This window comes from Ranitomeya variabilis, chromosome 4 (genome assembly GCF_051348905.1).
Source record: "Ranitomeya variabilis isolate aRanVar5 chromosome 4, aRanVar5.hap1, whole genome shotgun sequence".
NCBI classification, from domain to species: Eukaryota; Metazoa; Chordata; class Amphibia; order Anura; family Dendrobatidae; genus Ranitomeya; species Ranitomeya variabilis.
Window position 1 is genome coordinate 470,414,771 of NC_135235.1, and position 21,251 is coordinate 470,436,021.

At 43.7% G+C, this 21,251-nt stretch overlaps 1 protein-coding gene across 2 annotated transcripts in view; it reads right to left on the reverse strand.

The window, feature by feature from the left end:
• Positions 1-5,332: 5,332 nt before the first annotated feature.
• LOC143765264 (proton channel OTOP2-like) overlaps positions 5,333-21,251 on the reverse strand; it is a 36,384-nt gene continuing 20,465 nt past the window's right edge. For both annotated transcript variants that reach the window (XM_077251747.1, XM_077251748.1), the window contains exons 3-7: positions 17,431-17,567; positions 16,227-16,285; positions 15,946-16,073; positions 10,692-11,551; positions 5,333-6,468 (exon numbers count right to left, since the gene is read on the reverse strand). In XM_077251747.1, the coding sequence (XP_077107862.1) occupies positions 6,298-6,468; positions 10,692-11,551; positions 15,946-16,073; positions 16,227-16,285; positions 17,431-17,567 (1,355 nt within the window). In that variant the 3' untranslated portion in view covers positions 5,333-6,297. The remainder of the gene's footprint in view (positions 6,469-10,691; positions 11,552-15,945; positions 16,074-16,226; positions 16,286-17,430; positions 17,568-21,251) is intronic.

Sequence of the window (21,251 nt, forward strand, 5' to 3'; positions counted from 1 at the left end):
TCTGCTTCATTTTTCCTGTCATGCTAGAATGGTGGTGTAATTGTATCACACTATGTATAGCTGACAGATAGGAGTAACAGGGACAGCCGCCGTTGAGCGGGGGCGCCTATCTCGTATGTATTGTAGGGTGCCAACCTCCACTGCTAGGCAGGAAAATTTAGGCAAATATAAGTGTGAGGGATAGTTTCAGTCTAGCACGGTTGTCTGTATGGTGATTGTGTGTTCAATGTTTTAAAGTGAACAATAAATATTTAGTTTTATCTATTACTTGTTAGGGTACAAGGTTTTCTTTAGTTTTTTCATAGTTTTACTTGCAACATAAAGCAGTCTGGCTATTGCTAGCCTACCCCATTCATCCGACGCCACCTCCTCTACATGTCCTAGAATACACGTCAATGGATCTCGAGTAATAGTTGCTCCCGTCACTCTTTCCACTAAATTTAGGACCACAATCCAAAATGCCTGTAGTCTTGGACAAGACCATAGCATATGAAGAATATCAGCTTCATCCATCGTTCATCTCGGGCATCCAGGGTCCGCCCTTAGTCCAGCTTTTTTCATCCACACCGGTGTCCTGTATACCCTATGTATAGTGAATAACTGTGACACCCTCCCAGATTCACTTATAGATATTCTAGGGACATATTGTAAAATCGTCTCCCACTGATCATCCAATATGTCTCCCAAATCCCTTGTCTATTTAGCTCTAGCCATCAATGGGTGTCTATCCAAAAATGTATCCAGCAATCCCCTGTAAATTAGTGATATAAGACCCCTAGTACCCCTCTGTGGACCAAGTATATTCAACATACTGTCACTCTCTATCACTATCGGTGACCTTCTCCACTGTCTAGAGAATGCGTGTCGCAACTGCAGATACTGGTAAAACATAGTATGCTCCAAAGGGAACTATTTCCTAAGTGTTTCAAATGTTTTAAATGTCTCACCATCTAGCAGCTGAGACACATACCATATACCTATTCTTCTCCACTGTCCAAAATTCCGTAGACTTAGCAGTTCAGTCAGCCGGGGGTCATACCAAATGGCTGTGTATCTCGTGTATTCCCCTATACCCCTCCATAGCGTTATTTTTTTCCACAGTTTTTCAAGCAACGCCAAAGTTGGAAACCTTTTAGGATTCAGACGAAATTTACCCGCCTCCAGAGCAGCCAACAGCAGACCCCCTCCCCTCCACATGAGAAATAACCTTCCCCACTGAGCTTATAAGATCATGACCCTATCAAATGCTGGCACTGGGACCCGATGTAATACAACCATGGGTTGGGAACCGCCAAACCTCCATCATCTTTTGGACGTTGCAACAGTTCTAACTTAATACGTGCTCGACCTCCTTTCCATATCAAATCAGGGGCGTTAATTTTATAAAATCTATTTTGAGGCAGCCAAACCGATGCATTGTGTAGCACATAGAAAAGCTGAGGCATAAGTATCATCTTCATTAAGTTAGCACGCCCGGCCATTGTTAAATTTAATTTCCTCCATGCCGTAATCTTCTGTTTAAATTTACCTAGCAGCGGGTTCAAATTAAGTCTTTCATAATCTTCAATATTATTTGACACCCTGATGCCCAGTTAAGTGAATTCTGTAACCACTTGAACTGGAGTTGGCTGATCTCCTACAACAAGAGCCCCACCATCCAGCGGTAACAAAACGGACTTATCCCAGTTAATGCAGATCCCAGATATACCGGCATATTTGTCTAGAACCTTCATCACCGTCCCCAAGGAACCCTCTGCATCTCCCAAAAATAGCAACATGTCGTCAGCATAGAGTGCCACTTTTTCCTCATGTATCCCATACTTAAATCCTACAATATTTTTATCTCTTCTAATCACTGCTGCCAGTGGCTCTATTGCTAAAGCAAACAATAAAGGGGATAAAGGGCTCCCTGTCGTGTGGCTCTAAACAAGGAAAACCCCTCAGACATTCGCCCATTAACACGTACCTTGGCCCTAGGAACAGTATACAACAACTGAACCCATTTGGTAAACACTTCCCCAAAGCCCATGTGCTGCAACGTAGCCCACAAGTATTTCCACTCTACGCTATCAAATGCCTTGGCCGCATCCAAAGACAAGATTGCTCTATGCCCTTGACTATCCGCCTTCACTTGCATGTTAATAAAAAGTCTCCTCAAATTCGTTGCTGTGGATTTGTTAGGCATAAAGCCCACCTGATCTCCATGCACTATAGATGTTATAACTTTATTAAGACGACTAGCCATCATTTTAGCCAGAAGTTTTGCATTCGTCATTAGCAGTGAGATTGGGCGATACGAGGCCGGCTCAGTAGGGTCCTTGCCTTTCTTAGGGAGCACAACAATAATTGCCTCCCGCATGGACCGCGGGAGTTCACCTCTTTCCAACCCTGCCTTATACACTTCCAGCAAAGCAGGTAGCAAATATTTCCCATATTTTTGTATACTTCATCGTGCAAACCATCGCCCCCTGGAGCCTTTTCATTAGCCGTAGAGGCCAGCCCTACCTCCAGCTCTTCCAAGCTAAACGGTCTATCCAATAATTGCTGATTCTCTGCAGACAATCTGGGAAGCTCAGCTCTGACCAAAAAATCATTAATCTCTGTATCTGTCGGTTGTGCCTGTGATCTATATAGATTAATATAAAAGCCCGCCATCACCTCCAGTATGCCCGCAGTATCTCTAACCTCCTGCCCATCTTCTCTCCTTAAGGCAATTATATAAGCACTGTCTCTCTGTGCAGCAGCCACTAGGGCCAGGAGATGACCGGCTCTCTCTCCTTCTTCAAAGCATTGCATAGTTCGGAACATCTTTTTTCATTCCGCCATCCGTAAGGACAGCACATTTATTCCAACCTGAGCCTTTTTAAGCCTGAGTGGATGGGTTCAAGGTCAATGCCTCCTCCGCCTCTCTCAGTTCCTTGAAAACCCATTGATCTTTCTGCTTAGTATTCGTCTGATCCCTAGATATTCCTTTAATACAAAGACCCCTAAAGAAAGCTTTCATGGCCTCCCAAACAATTCCCTCATGGGCCGACTAGTTCATCCCTAGTTGTGGATTATACAATATGTATGTAGATATACTTCACAGGCTCTTGCACATGCTTTTTGCATCTAAAAATGAAAGTACTGAGTCTTACATAAGACTGTCTAGGGCAGTGTTTCCCAAATTTCAGTCTTCACAGCCCCCAACAGGTCAGGTTTTCTATAGTGTTGCACAGGTGAGAGAATTCCTGATGCCTTGATGATAATTCCATCACCTGTGCAAAACTTAGGAAATTCAGAAAACATGACCTGTTGGGGTCTGAGTGGATTGGAGTTTTGGAAACACTGGTCTAGAGTGATGGGCACTGTGAGGCACAATACTCCTTGAAATACTCTAGATTGGAAACTTAGATGTATTAAGGTGGGTCTTAGAATTTGCGGGATACACATGGTGCTAGTCTGGGAAGTCTGGCAATGTCAGAGACTCCTGATTTTGTATTACATGAACAAAGTCTTAAATGTCTCACAGAAATGTGTCAGGGTGTAAAGGAGTGGAAGCAGTGTTGGCACCCCTTTTGAAAATCTGCTGAAAAATATGTCTATAAAGTGAAATATTTATCTGTTTACATGTGCTTTTTACATATTCTGTGTTCTAAAAACACCACAAAAAAAGAAACAACCTCATGATGTAATTCAACAAATGCACTAGCAGGTTGCAGCAGACACCCGTGATAAAGCTGGGGGAGCACATGTGAAAAATACTGATGAAAACAGCCACTTACAAACCTACCAATTTATGGAGAGAGGTAGTATTAAAAATGCACACAGATGAGGCTTGCATTGGATGCCAGTTACACGGATACATGTGATGCGCACTGTCCGGCTTACAGTCTATTAATGAAGCTCATACTATTAGATCAGACGGGCTACCAAGCACTATATAAGTGTTTAAGTGAACCCCTCAAGGACAGACACCCCACTTCACCCAACCAACACTAAAAAGGCTAACTGCATCCTGTAAAAAAAGAAAAATGTGCAATAAAAGGTTGAAAAATAATATATAAAACAAAATACACTACATGAGATATTGATCAATATTTTGGCCAAAATACGCAAGCGTGAAACCCATGTCAAGGGTCCTACACTAAAATGTAAAATGACTGGTAGTTAAGTAGTTGGAAAGCAGCGTTTGATAAGATAGGTAGCATTGCTGATTAGATGAAGGCCAGTAGTGAGAGAGTGTGTTCCGCGGCAAAAGATCGAAGGATAGCAAGTTTTACAGGAAGGTCTACAGCAATTGATTTCTTACACTGCCAGAATGCAGAGATTGAAAGAGTATTCAGAAGGTTCCTTTCACCATCAGTGATTACCAGCCATAGCAAAACCGAGCTGACGAAGGTGGAATTCCCCTCGGCAGCTAGAAGGAGTAAACTACATAATGGGACAATGTTAATCAGTTCTGGAGGTTTAGAGCATTCCTATTCCGATCAGGAGGGGACCCGTGGCACCCATTGCAGTGGAGGATAAGGACAAGAAGGCCAGAGCTAGGAAGCTTAAGATGAACTCTGTCACTCACAAATAATGCTATTAACATCAAAAATGCTGTGGGTGTTATGCATAAGCAAAGGGCCTCTGACACAGAAGACTTGTACCAAAAGTATTGTACCTGCTATTGTTTGTTACAGTTTTATTTAAAGAATTCCAGTAAGGACGTTATTATCATTTTACAATGGATTCTGGTCTCACTGTTTCATCATGTATTTTTAAGGTCCCTATATCATCAAACCACTTGTGTCCTGAAAAGGAGTAAGCAACAAACTTTCAAATTGCACACACATACTCAGGGGTACCGTAACTAGATGCTTTGGCACCACGATGCAAACCTCGCCACAAGACGTCCCTCACAACAGTTCAAAAACTATGGTTTTCGATTGGCCGAAACCATATTATATACAGTGGATTAGCTGTGTAAATAAAATTCAAGTCACGTTTTTGCATCTACCTTGGAGTGCCAAATTAATTTTTTACATTTTCAAAAGAAATATCCATTCTTCTTACCTTCCCCCAAGGGGCAATCTCTTCTACATCTGGTAGAGAGGCTGGCAGCTGAGTTTGTATTGCAGAGCTGAAATCCAGTGGGTCTTTGTGCCGCAATACATTTCAGTTGAATTTGAGTGCTTGGACGCAGATCCAGCTGAATTAGGTGTTGGCATTGGTGTCTCCCCCCTGTGATCGTTACACTCCTGTACGTGTGTTAGCATAGCACTCCATGTAAGTGTATATTTGAAAAAGACAGATTCTTTCCACATTTATAGTGCTGTACATGAAAGGGTTCATTTTGATTTTTTTTCTGCATATGCTTTATTAATTGTGTTATCTCGAGATACAATGTATCATGGTAGATTTCTCATTTTTATTTATTGCATTTTTTTTATACAAACAAAATAGAATCTATCACCAGATTTTTGCTATGTAGTATGACAGGAGCATAATGTAGACGCAGAGACCTAAATTGCACAGATGTGGCACTTACTGGTCAGCATGCTGTCATTTTGATATAATCACTGTTTTATTTGCTGCAGATGTAGCAGTTCTCTGAATGCTGAGCTCTAACCCCACCCGCACCACTGATTGGCAGCTTTCTGTGTACACTGTGCATAGGCAGAAAGCTGCCAATCAGTGGTGGGGGTTTGGTTACACTCAGCAACAGCGCCACATGACACAAGACAACTGTAATGACAGTCTCCTGCTGATAAAACACTGATTTTATGAAAACAACAACACACAGCCCAGTAAGTGACACATCACTGGAATCAGGATCTCTGCCTCTAGATCATGCTGATCTCAGAATACATGGCAAAAACCTGCTGCCAGATTTCTTTTAACAGGTTTCTCACCTTTCACATTACAGTGAGTCATTGGCAATGTTCTTAATATGATGTTGTATACTTGTATCTAATATTTTATGCTGAAATTGCACATTTAAGTTGCATTGAACAGAAAGATATCATCTAATGAATCAGTCATTTCAGAAAGAGCTTTGAACCCTAGGAAAAGGTTCACTTATACCTTTCTGCTAGGAGTTGGCAAAAAAATTCATGGTCTTTAAATAACCTCAAACAAAATCATTACATTCACAGCTTCTCATGATGTAATTCAACAAACATATGTACAATAACTGACTTGATAATATTGGGGTCATAACTTTTACAAATATAGATGAGCTATAGAAAAAAATACACTATTCTGTAATGCTTTCCTTAGCCGTCTAGATTGACCGTGCTGTTCTTTTGTTCTGCCATGACACCAGTTAAGCTATGAAATTACATAGACCTCCAGAAGGCTAGCCACGGCGTGCATCCTGTAGAAGATCCCAAATGGAAGGCCAATGTTTACTACTGCAATCCACATGGATTCTCCATAGAAGTTCATCTCCAGTTCATTATCAAATTGCGGACGAGCACCAAAGGCAGGCATGATCCAGAACTACAAAAATACAACACAATATAGTTACACACAATTAATTGACTAATTTATAGTAATTAAATTTTATATAAAAGGGTTAACCCCTGAGTGTTCTTAATAATAAATCAACTTTTAAAATATTTCTCAGCATGGATATTTATCAATACATTGTAACTTGATGCATCAACTTTTTCTTGTGGGGCATTTTTTTAATAGTTAAATTGAAATTAAGGTCCTGATAATGGAATTACCGTATATACTCGAGTATACGCCGACCCGAGTATAAGCCAAGGCACCTAATTTTGCCACGGAAAACTGGGTAAGCTTATTGACTCGAGTAAAAGCAGGGTATGCATTGTACCCTCATCCCTGTCCTGCTATGCATGGCTCCCCTCGTCGCTGTCCTGCTATTGTATGTATGTCTCACCCTGTCCATCATTGTATGCATGGCTCCCCCGGTCCCGTCGTTGTATTCATGGCTCCCCCGGTCCCGTCGTTGTATGCATGGCTCCCCTTTTCCCCTTGTCCATCGTTGTATGCATTGCTCACCCCCTCCCGTCCTGGTATGCATGCTTCCTATTACAAAAAATACATCCTACTCACCCTACTACCGGAGTGCCCTCACAGCATCTCGTTGGTTCCAGGGTGCCCTTGCTGCATCTCCGTTGGTCTCGGCGCCAGCACCTAATTTTGCCACGGAAAACTGGGTAAGCTTATTGACTCAAGTATAAGCTGGGTATCCACTGTCCCCCTCATCCCTGTCCTGCTATGCATGGCTCCCCCGTCGCAGTCCTGCTATGTGTGGCTTCCGCCGTCCCATCATTGCATGTATGGCTCACCCCGTCTGTCATTGTATGCATGGCTCCCCTGGTCCCGTCGGTGTATGCATGGCTCCCTTTTTCCCATCATTGTATGTATGACACCCCAGGTTCCTGGTTGTTACAGTGGCATTGCTTTCCTCACGGGGAGAGTGATGTCATGCTTGGAAGTGAGGAAGGATCGCTTTTAGCAGGTAATCACAAGCATGCAACATTTTCATACTCCAGGCCAGAAGGGGGAGCTCTGATCCAGCTTGTGGGTGGCTCCCCTATATATATTCTGGACTGGAGGGGAAGTTAGTTAGTGAATGCCAGACAGCAGACTGGAGCAGTCTGAGGCAGAAAGGAAAGAGAGGGGCTGTGCAGACACGAGAGGTGCTGCAGGTCCTGGAAAGAGCAAAAGGGAAAGCAGAACAGATTGCAGAGAGTGTGAAGGGGAAGGGAAGCACAGGACAGTGAAGAGCTAGGGGTTAGCTGCGACTGAGCTACCTCCCTACTGAGTGCAGATACCGGTAGCCAGAAGACCGGGGTTGTGAAGTACTCTACGTCTCCCAGCAGAAACCGGCAGGACAGCTTGATTGCAAGTCACCTGTCCACCATTGAAACCTGAGGACACAGTAGCGCATAGAGCCCGGGTAGAGATAGAGAACCTGTAAAAAGGCTCGAGCTACCTGTCGTACGGGTAGTGTCCTACCTAAAGGGGGACAGAGAGAAACGTGAGGACCTTGTGAGAGGCCTAAGGCAGCAAGGGACTACACCACAGTATTAGAAGGAAGGCCTCTAATCCCTCCTGGTAAGGGGGACTCCCAACTCGCTTCCAAGATGGCCATACCATCAACATCTGTGATCCGGTACCCTGGACTGTGGATGCCTGAACCCTTCAGTAAAGAGGTAAAGAGACTGCAACCCTGTGTCCTCTGTTTCTTTCCAGCACCACACCGTCCTTGCCAAACACACCGGGAGCCCTGGGGACTCAGCTTCACCTGTGGGAAGTGCAGCTCCCCAGAGTCCTGGTCGTTGGAGTAATGTTGTTCTTCCACCAGGGGGAGCGATAGTACGTCTGAAGGCAATAAAGGAGATCTTCTGTCCAGGTATCACAACCACACACAACACACTTCACACACCAGTCCACCAGGGGGAGCAAAGGTTCTATCTACTAGGCCACTCCTCACAGATAGGTAAAACTGGTGGGTTGGTTTGGAAGTTAGTCAGAACTCGACGGAGTTTGCCAGAAGCTGGCTGGAGTGGGTTCCAGCCAGATCCAGACTGCGGTCTGAGGAGGACAAGGTTCCACGAAGCTGTGCTTGGCCCACGTGCGGCAACCTCCAAAGAAAGAGACATTGAAAGGAAGTGTATTGCAGTGAGTGAGAAATGAAGGCATAGCAACAAGTGGATACCAGAGAGGAGAGTAGCCAAGAGAAGCTGCATCCTTCTGGTGCGCGATCCGGTGGCCGGAATACCGACGGAGCAACTGTCTCCAAGCCTTGCTCCAGAGACCGGCAGGACAGTCAATTCCAAGTTGGCTGCCCGACCTTAATACCTAAGAAGACACGGTGGCAACTTGTGGGGGTCGGGGCGTCTCTAGGGTCCCTATAAACAAGCCTCAGGCCATCAGTCATGTGGGTTTTGTTCTATCCGACCACGGGGAACAGAGAGAGGAGTAATAACAGTGAGGACCTTATTAAAGCTTATGCAAGTGAGGACCTACTGTGTTACTGTGCGCATAGGAAGGCTATTGCATTCCACCTGGACAAGGGGACTCTGGATTTGCCTTCAGACCGGCCGGACTCTGCCTACCCTGTGATCCGCTGCCCTGGACTGAGGACACTGAAGCCTTCAGTAAAGGTAAAGAGACTGCAACCTTGTGTCCTCGTTCTTCACTGTGCCTCACTCTATCCACCATCACCACCTACACTCTGGGAAGCCCTGGGGATACACTTCACCTTTGGGAAGGTATACCATCAAGCTGCCATAACATCACCCCAGCGGACCCCTAAGCAGCGTCGGTCACCCTGACCGAATACAACAGGTGGCGTCAGAAACACTTCCCCTTTAAAGACCTTTCCCAAAACCATAAAAACTCCTTTCTTTATTGGACGTCCCTCAAAGGGCCACGGACCGGGTCGGGCCACCGTGACATCCCCGCTGAGATCCGAAGGACCCGGTGCCGAGTACCCCATTGCCCTTACGTGGGGGCGCTCCAGAAGCCATACCATCCCAGCTGCCATAACATCACCCCAGCGGACCCCTTTAAGCAGTGTCGGTCACCCTGATCGAACACCACAGGTGGCATCATGAACAAACTTTATCCAAGAACCTTTAAATACCGTCCCTTTTACTTGGGCGCCCAGGGCCACGGATGGGGTTGCTGCCAACGTGACTTATCCCCTTTAAGTACCGGACCCAGTACCGAGTACCCTAGGCCCCTTGCGGGCGTTCCATATGCATGGATCCCCTGGTCCCGTCGTTGAATGCATAGCTCCCCCAGTCCCGTTGTTATATGCATGACTCCCCCGGTCCCGTCATTATATGCATGGCCCCCCTGTCCTATTGTTGTATGTATGGCTTACCCCCTCCCGTCTTGGTATGCATGCTTCCTATTACAAAAAAACAAAAAAAAATCCTACTCATCCTACTACCGGCGTGCCCTCTCAGCATCTCGTTGGTTCCAGCGTGACTTTGCTGCATCTCCGTTTTTCTTGGCGCCGGCAGCTCTTCCTGTGCTGAGCAATCACATGGCACTGCTCATTAAGGTAATGAATATGCTCTCCATGCCTATGGGAGTGGAGACGCATACATTTTCATTACCTTAATGAGGGGTGCCACGTGATCGCTCAGCACAGGAAGACTGCCGACACCGAGACCAACAGAGATGCAGCGACGAGGAGGAGGGGGAGTATGATGTCTTCTGGAAGCCAGTGGCTGCAGCTGTCACTGCTATAAGAGAAATGAATATTCATTTCTCTTTAGCAGTGGCACAGTTACAACCACCACCGCCGGCTCCTGCCGCTGCTCTGCCGCTCCCCCTCCCCCATCTGCTTTCTGGACAATGGCCGATGGGGGCATTTTCAGGACAAAAAAATACATACACGAGTATATAGGGTAATTATTCCACTTATTGCAACACACTTAGCATATATCATTATTAAAAAGAAAATATAAATGTAATCACAGATGTTTTTTCACTACTGCTCAAAGTACTACTCATCATAGATAAAATGCCAGTCCTGCTCAATGATCCATAGCCTTACTTTTAGGAGTGCACATAGAGGGATAGCTTTAGGACCAATGAGAAAAAATCATTATATACAGTATACTGTATGTCCTTCCCTTAGGCAACTCATAATATCTTTAGTCTATAGAAGGACGATGAAAATAAAACAAATGTAACTAGTATATTGAATCTCCATTGGAGATGTAACTTACGATGATATTGGAGATGAGCAGGAATAAAGAGATCTCCTTCAACGCCTTCCTTCTCCAGACTGCTCGAGTATTCTTTTGATTGGAGTGAGCAACAATCCCATTGCAGTTTGAATCCAGCTCATGTCCATGTTGGGCTACTGAGTGAGTGCCCTGAGGAACTGTAACTGCTGGATTGGTGTAAACTTCATCTTTCTCTACGGAGGCTACTGAAGGGTGGCGTTCTGAGCGTCCATCACTGAATGGTTCTCTATGAAGTCCTTCTATGATGAAGAAGTTCTGTAGGGTGTGCTGTACAATCATGAGCAGTGAGTACACCAAGTTTAAATGAGAAATGAGGCTCCCAGGAGAAGTGGCTACAATGGCTATTATTGAGAAATAGGCGATACAGTATTTGCCAAGGGCAGCAATTATCAGTAAACCAACATCAAGTCTTCTTGTAGGGTTTTTGTGACTGTCCGAATCCCTCTTGTCATATCTGAAGATGATTGAGCCAGCAAGTGAGATAATACTCATCAGACTGAGAGCTACAATATTGAAGATGTAAAACATCTCAAGCGCTCTTAGCTTTGATTTTTCCTCAGGAACTTCAATCTCATATACAATGAAGACACCTAGGCCGGCCACAAGGACCCCGACCCCAAAGATAATTCCCACAAAAAGTTTGTTTGGACGGATGGAATGATGTACGTGATGATGAGAATGCTGGCTCATTACTCGGCCTACATTTTTCCACATCACGTAGGACATGGCTGAAGCAAAGAGGCTATATTCAATATTAAAGGGGTATAGGTAATAATATCCTGTCTGGAAGGTATCGCACACAGGGGTGTTGCATGCACAGTCACCAGATCCTCCACCAGCTGAAACAAAAGAGGATGTTCTGTTTTAATTAGCACAAGTTAAAATTAATATAATTGACGTGTTTAGTGGCATACATATCAGCCTACAGCATCTAACATCTATGGAGGACACAGTTTCACGCAAGGGCAGGGGAGGGCACACCATTGGTGCAAACTGTGTTTTAGCAGAGTTTTTTTTTCTAACCAGAATGGTGGCAGTTGTATATACAAAGTAAGCATTTTTGTCTTGTTTTTGCTTGTGTTTTGAAACACTCGTTTGAAAGAGTGAAAAGTGCTGCAAAAATGCCGAAAGAATTGAAATGCTCCATGTTGGCAAAAATGGAGTAGAGCTTAAAATATGAGCTTAAAAATCAGTGCGTGCATGAGATTGCAGAAATCTCATTGATTATGCTGATACTGTAAGACACTGCGTATTTTACGCATCAAATATGCTGAATGAAAAACAAGGCAAAAATGATAAATGTGAACATAACCTGAGTAAGGCCGGCGTCACACTAGAGCGTTTTTGCTGAAGTATGAGAGGCGCAAAAACTACACATTGCACACAGACCAATGATTTTCTATGGGGCAGCTCCTATCTGCCGTATATTTCTCAGCCGTATTTTATGGGCGTAGAAAATCGCAGCATGCTGCGTTTGTCAGCGAATTGCGCAAAAAATCCACCAATGAAAGTCTATGGGGGCGAGAAAAATACAGACTACACACGGACCAGCAGTGTGACTTGCGAGAAATACGCACCGGTGTTCTATAGAAAAGCCGGTAATTCAGTGCGGTGTACAGTAAAATCACACTGACAGGTTAGAATAGAATAGATCAAATAAATGTCTACACATAGTATAGGGATATATATATATATATCAGTGAGACACATATATATTTATGTATATTTCATACAGCGCTAGATAGCAGAAAAGCCGGTAATTCAATTGCCGGCTTTTGCTATCTCCTTCCCAAACCCGAAATGATATGAGACATGGTTTACATACAGTAAACCATCTCATATCCCTTTTTTTTTTTTGCATATTCCTCACTACTAATGTTAGTAGTGTATGTGTGCAAAATTTGGGGGCTTTAGCTGTTAAAATAAAGGGTTAAATCGCGGAAAAAAATGGCGTCTCCCGCGCAATTTTCTCCGCCAGAGTGGGAAAGCCAGTGACTGAGGGCAGATATTAATAGCTTAGGGAGGTACCATGGTTATAGGACCCCCTGGCTAAAAACATCTGCCTCCAGCCACCCCAGAAAAGGCACATCTGGAAGATGCGCCTATTCTGGCACTTAGCCTCTCTCTTCCCACTCCCCTGTAGTGGTGGGATATGGGGTAATAAAGGGTTAATGCCACCTTGCTATTGACATTAAGCCTGGTTAATAATGGAGAGGTGTCAATAAGACATGTCAATAAGATGTGATCGCGTTGCTCTGAGGGTCTCCTACCTCCTTCCTCGCTGCAGGTCCCAGATCCAAGATGGCTGCGGCATCCGGGTCCTGCAGGGAGGGAGGTGGCTTACCGAGTGCCTGCTCAGAGCAGGCGCTGGTAAGCCTGCTGCACTCTAAGTGAGATCGGTGATCTGACAGAGTGCTGTGCACACTGTCAGATCACCGATCTGTAATGTCCCCCCCTGGGAAAAAGTAAAAAAGTTTAAAAAAAAATTTCCACTTGTGTAAAAAAAAAAAAAAAAAAAATCCTAAATAAAGAAAAAAAATATATATTATTCAAATAAATACATTTCTTTATCTAAATAAAAAAAACAAACAATAAAAGTACACATATTTAGTATCGCCGCGTCCGTAACGACCCGACCTATAAAACTGTCCCACTAGTTAACCCCTTCAGTAAACACCGTAAGAAAAAAAAAAAAAACGAGGCAAAAAACAACGCTTTATTGCCATACCGCGGAACAAAAAGTGGAATAACACGCGATCAAAAAGACGGATATAAATAGCCATGGTACCCCTGAAAACATCATCTTGTTCCACAAAAAACAAGCCGCCATACAGCATCATCAGCAAAAAAATAAAAAAGTTATAGTCCTGAGAATAAAGCGATCCCAAAATAATTGTAATCGTACTGACCCAACGAATAAAACTGCTTTATCAATTTTGCCAAACGCGGAACGGTATAAACGCCTCCCCCAAAAGAAATTCATGAATAGCTGGTTTTTGATCATTCTGCCTCACAAAAATCGGAATAAAAAGCGATCAAAAAATGTCACGTGCCCGAAAATGTTACCAATAAAAACGTCAACTCGTCCCGCAAAAAACAAGACCTCACATGACTCTGTGGACTCAAATATGGAAATATTATAGCTCTCAAAATGTGGTAACTCAAAAAATATTTTTTGCAATAAAAAGCGTCTTTCAGTGTATGACGGCTGCCAATCATAAAAATCCGCTAAATAACCCACTATAAAAGTAAATCAAACCCCCTTCATCACTCCCTTAGTTAGGAAAAAATAAAAAAATAAAAAAAATGTATTTATTTCCATTTTCCCATTAGGGTTAGGGCTAGGGTTAGGGCTAGGGTTAGGGTTAGGGTTAGGGCTAGGGTTAGGGCTAGGGTTATTGCTAGGGTTAGGGCTAGGGTTGGGGCTAGGTTTGGGGCTAGGGTTAGGGCTAGGGTTAGGGTTAGGGCTAGGGCTAGGGCTAGGGTTAGGGCTAGGGTTAGGGCTAGGGTTAGGGCTAGGGTCAGGGCTAGGGTTATTGCTAGGGTTAGGGCTAGGGTTATGGCTAGGGTTGGGGCTAGGGTTAAGGCTACAGTTGGGTTGGGGCTAAAGTTAGGGTTAGGGTTTGGATTACGTTATGGTTGGGATTAGGGTTGGGATTAGAATTAGGGGTGTGGTTAGGGTTACTGTTGGGATTAGGGTAAGGGGTGTATTTGGATTAGGGTATCAGTTATAATTGGGGGGTTTCCACTGTTTAGGCACATCAGGGGCTCTCCAAACGGGACATGGCATCCGATCTCAATTCCAGCCAATTCTGCGTTGAAAAAGTAAAACAGTGCTCCTTCCCTTCCAAGCTCTCCCGTGTGCCCAAACAGGGGTTTACCCCAACATATGGGGTATCAGCATATTCAGGACAAATTGGACAACAACTTTTGGGGTCCAATTTCTCTTGTTACCCTTGGGAAAATACAAAACTGGGGGCTAAAAAATAAGTACTATACGGATTACGTACGGAGGATGACGTGTAAAATACGCTGCCACACCCTGCCTACGGATGATGACATACGGATCACTGTTTTGGGACAATTTCTGCGTATTACTCATGTAAAACACGGAACGTATTTCCCTACGCTGAGTGTGACGCCAGCCTAAGCAGTGTGGCCTAAAAATGTGCTGTCTAAACTCCTGTCGCCGTTTATTAGATTATCCTATGGACTTTTTGGCTACCACAGATACACTTTGGCTAGATTGAAATGGCCACAATAAGCTTCCATATTGGAACTTTATATTTCAAGAATAACTACACTTTTTTAAATTGATTTTTCTTATTTTGCAGGCACTTGAAATGCGTTCAGATTGGTGGGGACTCGGGTTCTGAGACTTGCACTAGTCCCCCAAGAAGTGCGTACTTCACTAAGTCTCATAGCTTATGTTTTCTATTAAATTCGTACTCCTGGTTCTGTGTGCACTCAGACAGGAGATGTGTCTTGTCTGCTGAAATGAACACTTCTCAGGGGCAATGGCACAATCAGTGGGGTCTCAGGATTCGAACTTCCATTGATCTACAGGCAATTCTGCTAAATAGCAAAAATCAATACAAAAGTTTAGATATTCTTTAATTACTTTCCCTTATTTGTCCTTATGCAGGCTACTCTCTTTCTTGTTACTAGATATATGAGTTTTATTTGTAGACACATTATGGCAATGCTTGCCTACACTCATAAATTTGCTAGGTGAGTTTTGAGAACAATGCCACAAAAAGGATCGGTTTTAGCAAAATCACACTAAAAGTGGATATTTGGGGGTGTTCTCAAGGGAATATCTATCTTTTGTAGTGGAAAGGCTCTGAAAAAATGTCTGGAGAGGAGGTCAAATCCCATGTAACTTCAGTGTCAGGCCATCAGCAGACTACAGACTAGTTTTTTGAATGTCTGATTCCTTAATGGCAGCCTGCAGTCTACTGATGCTATTGGACAGCAATTGTAAGGTATCTAAAGTTGTATGCGTCTTTGCAACTACAAAACGTCTGTTACTAAACAACATGTGATTCTAGCATTAAGACTGTAGAAGACTGCTATTTATACAATTCCAATATATATTTGTGTGGGTTCAAAAAAAAGGTAAAGCAACAATTTCTAAGTCACCATATGATAGATGCAGTGCAGGAAAAAGGCCCATTATTTTAAAGATTGACACTTAGATTAAAAAAAGGCTTATAATACCGAGATGTCTTACCTCTAGCAATCCTGTGCCCGCCAGATGAGTTACCACTAATACCACTAGGGGTCTGGTGGAGAGATTCATCTGTGACTGCGGCCATCCAGATTGCTAGGTTAGTGCTGAGAGTCAGCATGAGGCCGCACCTATAATACATGATTAATAAATCTACATTAAAGTTACTTTGATTTCACCCATTAGATTACATTGTAAATTATCTAACATTTATATACTGTACATTTTTCATAAGAATTCACATAACCTGGGATTACCTACCAGAATTCTTCATTAGTTCTTACCTGGTTAGGTTCATGTGAGTCTGAACACAGTTTTGGCAAGAGATCCAGAGGAAGTACGTCTGTATAGGAAGATCATGCAATCACAATATCATTTTCACATCTTGAATCAATAACTACAAAACTAATTAAAAATGTTTTTATCAAAATTTTTTATTGATAGTTCATGTTTACACAAATAGCTACAGTTAAAGGGAACCTGTCATCAGGTTTTCCCCATAAAACGTAGGGCCATCACCTGTACGTCCATGTATACAGAATTCTTGAATGTTGTAGATATGTCCCCAATCTGTTCTGCAAGGCAAAGCAAATAGCTTTTATTATACTCACAGACAGCATGGTCTGGTCTCATGGCAATCTTTGGTCTGATCTGATGCCTCCTCTCTTCTTGCATTCTCCATCCTCCTTCCATACTTCTTGTGAATTATATGTCCTATATAGGGATGGGCAGACCCATGGAAGTTCAGGTTCGTCTAAACGTTAGTCCAAAATTTGCTTCTGGCACCAGAACTGCACCTGAACTTGAACCTGAACCCCATAAAAATCAAAGGGGACTCAAACTTTGGAGCTGGAAAATCTTCTCTCTCTCTCTCTCTCACTCTACCCCTATCTCCTTCCTGGACTGTAAAACGGATTTCTAGGAGAAGTTTGTGTTCAGAGTTCAGCACTTGACGAGGTACAAACCCCGAATTTTCCGATTCGGGTTCTCTTATTTCTAGTCATACATCATCCACACAACGTCCTTCCTTGCGGTACTGCTCAGGAGCACTTCTCTCTGTCCTGCCAAGGGTAGAGCAAAACATTGTAGCGTGCATGCACCAGCGTTCCATGGCCTTTCACTGCACACACGCATTGCAGTACTTTGCCTTCGGCAGGGCAAAGAGAGGTACGTCTGTGCAGGAGAGTGAAGGAGTACACTGTGTGTATGACATAGGACGCTTCATCCACATGAACCAAGGAAGGAGGACAGCGATCACAAGAAGAGAGGTGGCACCAGATCAAGACTGGATAGCGCTGTAGGTGAGTATAATAAAAGTAGTTTTTTGCCTTGGAGAGCGGAATGGGGACATATACACAACATATTAGAATGCTATTTATGAGTGCTTGCAGGTACTTGCCCTACTTTAGATGGGGAAACCTAGTGACGGGTTTCCTTTAAAGAAAAAGGGTTACGAAAGTGTTTTCAGATGCAGTTCACAAATCTTACCTGCAACACTACAAACAGGCCTTGAAAGACTGGATAGACAATTTGAATGGGAGATTCACAGTGAGCCAGACTGACTGATTTCCCAATCTTCAGCACATCAAGAACCAACGAACAAACTCCAAAAACTGCCAGTCCGACTGCGTAAAATATGGCAAAAAGATAAGACAATGTGAGTTTCCAACTTGTGTCATTTAATTAGTGTGTACTAATGTAGTCAGCCAAAAACATACAGTATATCACAAAAGTGAGTACACCCTTCACATTTATGTATATATTTTATCATATCTTTTCATCAGGCCACACTGAAGATATGACACTTAGGGTACCGTCACACAGTGGCATTTTTATCGCTACGACGGCACGATTCGTGACGTTCTAGCGATATCGTTACGATCTCGCAGTGTCTGACACGCTACTGCGATCAGACACCCTGCTGAGAATCGTACGTCGTAGCACATCGTTTGAAACTTTCTTTCGTCGCTGGATCTCCCGCTGTCATCGCTGGATCGTTGTGTGTGACAGCGATCCAGCGATGCGTTCGCTGGTAACCAGGGTAAACATCGGGTTACTAAGCACAGGGCCGCGCTTAGTAACCCGATGTTTACCCTGGTTACCAGCGTAAAAGTAAAAAAAAAAAAACCGTACATACTCACCATCTGATGTCCGTCAGGTCCCTTGCAGTCTGCTTCCCGCTCTGACTGTGAGCGCCGGCCGGAAAGTGAGAGCAGATCACAGCGGTGACGTCACCGCTGCACTCTGCTCTCACTGTACGGCTGCACTCAGTCCGATGTTTACCCTGGTTACCAGCGAACCTCGGCATCGCTCCAGCGCCGTGATTGCAAAGTGTGACCGCAGTCTACGACGCTGGAGCGATACTCATACGACGCTGCGACGTCACGGATCGTGCCGTCGTAGCGACGAAAATTGCACGGTGTGACGGTACCCTTAGATGCAAGGTAAAATAGTCAGTGTACAGATTGTATAATAGTGTTAAATTGGTTTGCCCTTTAACCCCTTTCTACCATCGGACGGAATAGTACCCTGAGCATCGCCTCTATGTAGCAGAGGTAATCGAGTTATGGCAGCTTCTAGCCTCCCATGAAGGCTATTGAAGCATGCCAAAATAAAAAAAAAAATGTTTTTAAAAATGTGAAAAAAATAAAAAAATATAAAAGTTTAAATCACCCCCTTTTCGCTCCATTCAAAATAAATTAATAACAAAACCAAACCTGCACATATTTGGTATCGCCACATTCAGAATCGCCCAATCTATCAATAAAAAAAGGACTAACCTGATCGCTAAACAGCGTAGGAAGAAAAAAGTCAAAACGCCAGAATTTCGTTTTATTGGTCGCCACGACATTGCATTAAAATGCAAAAACTTGCGATCAAAAGAACGTATCTGCACCAAAATAGTATTATTAAAAATGTCAGCTCGGCACGCAAAAGATAAGCCCTCACTCAACCCCAGATCATGAAAAATGGAAATGCTACGGATAACAGCAAATTGCGCTTTTTTTTTTTTTTAGCAAAGTTTGGAATTTTTTTCACCTTTTAGATAAAATAAAACCTAAACATGTTTGGTGTCTATAAACCCATAATGACCTGGCAGGTCAGTATTAGCATTTAGTGAACCTAGAAAAAAAAGCCAAACAAAAAACAAGTGTGGATTGAACTTTTTTTTGCAATTTCACCGCACTTGGAATTTTTTCCCCGCTTTCTAGTACACGACATGGTAAAACCAATGGTGTCGTCCAAAAGTACAACTTGTCCCACAATAAAAAGCCCTCACATGGCCATATTGACGGAAAAATAAAAAAGTTATGGCTCTGGGAAGGAGGGGAGTGAAAAACGAAAACGCAAAACTGAAAAAGCTCGAGGGGTTAAGTGGTTAAATATCTCAACACAAAGCCATTAATGTCAAAACTGGCAATAAAATTGTGCCCAATTAGCCATTTTCCCTCCCTGGTGTCATGTGACTCATTAGTGTTGCAAGGTCTCAGGTGTAAATTCGGAGCAGTTGTATTAAATTTGGTGTTATACACTCACCGGCCACTTTATTAGGTACACCATGCTAGTAACGGGTTGGACCCCTTTTGCCTTCAGAACTGCCTCAAATCTTCGTGGCATAGATTCAACAAGGTGCTGGAAGCATTCCTCAGAGATTTTGGTCCATATTGACATGATGGCATCACACAATTGCCGCAGATTTGTCGGCTGCACATCCCAAAGATGCTCCATACAAGGCAGGATGGATCCATGCTTTCATGTTGTTTACGCCAAATTCTGACCCTACCATCCGAATGTCGCAGCAGAAATCGAGACTCATCAGACCAAGCAACGTTTTTCCAATCTTCTACTGTCCAATTTCGATGAGCTTGTACAAATTGTAGCCTCAGTTTCCTGTTCTTAGCTGAAAGGAGTGGTACCCGGTGTGGTCTTCTGCTGCTGTAGCCCATCTGCCTCAAAGTTCGACGCACTGTGCGTTCAGAGATGCTCTTAGGCCTACCTTGGTTGTAACGGGTGGCGATTTGAGTCACTGTTGCCTTTCTATCAGCTCGAACCAGTCTGCCCATTCTCCTCTGACCTCTGGCATCAACAAGGCATTTCCGCTCACAGAAATGCCGCTCACTGGATTTTTTTTCTTTTTCGGACCATTCTCTGTAAACCCTAGAGATGGTTGTGCGTGAAAATCCCAGTAGATCAGCAGTTTCTGAAATACTCAGACCAGCCCTTCTGGCACCAACAACCATGCCACGTTCAAAGGCACTCAAATCACCTTTCTTCCCCATACTGATGCTCGGTTTGAACTGCAGGAGATTGTCTTGACCATGTCTACATGCCTAAATGCACTGAGTTGCCGCCATGTGATTGGCTGATTAGAAATTAAGTGTTAACAAGAAGTTGGACAGGTGTACCTAATAAAGTGGCCAGTGAGTGTAGATCTCACATACTGGTGACTGGAAGTTCAATATGCTACCTCATGGCAAAGAATTCTCTGAGGATTTGAAAAAAAGATTTTTTTTGCAGCAGCACAGTGACCAAGACCATGCAGAGGTTTAACAAGACAGGTTCCACTCAAAACTGGCCTCAACATGTTTGACCAAAGAAATTGAGTGCACATGCTCAGCATCGTATCCAGAGGTTGTCTTTTCAGAATAGACATATGAGTACTGCCAGCATTGCTGCAGGGGTGGGGGGTCAGCCTTTAAGTACTCAGACCATATGCTGCATCAAATTGGTCTGCATGGCTGTCATCCTTAAAGGGAACTCTTCTAAGGCTGATGCACAAGAAAGCCAGCAAACACTTTGTTGAAGACAAGCAGACTAAAAACATGGATTACTGGAACCATGTCTTGTGGGATGACGAGACAAGGATAAACTTATTTGGTTCAGATGGTGTGTGGCGGCAACTAGGTGCGGAGTACAAAGACAAGTGTGCCTTGCCTACTGTCAAGCATGGTGGTATGTGTCATGGTTTAAGGAGGAATGAGTGCTGCTGGCTGTGAGGAGTTACAGTTCATCAAGGGAACCATAAATGCCAACATATACTATCTATATACATAAAACTCAAAATCTGTAGTAGCCCGCTCTATACAAATCCACAGCTCTCTCCTGATTTGGGTGAAATTCGGCACGCCCCCTCTCCACCCACAGACGCACAATACCGCGCACGTTAAATCTAGCTAGCGTCCCCACGTCATGAGATTGGGGCCACCGAAGTTAGGCTCTATACATATAATTGAGAAATGTGAAGGTGAAAGTAAAAGTGCTGAGGGGAAAACAACAGTTGTGACTGACGGGGACGGATTATAGCGACG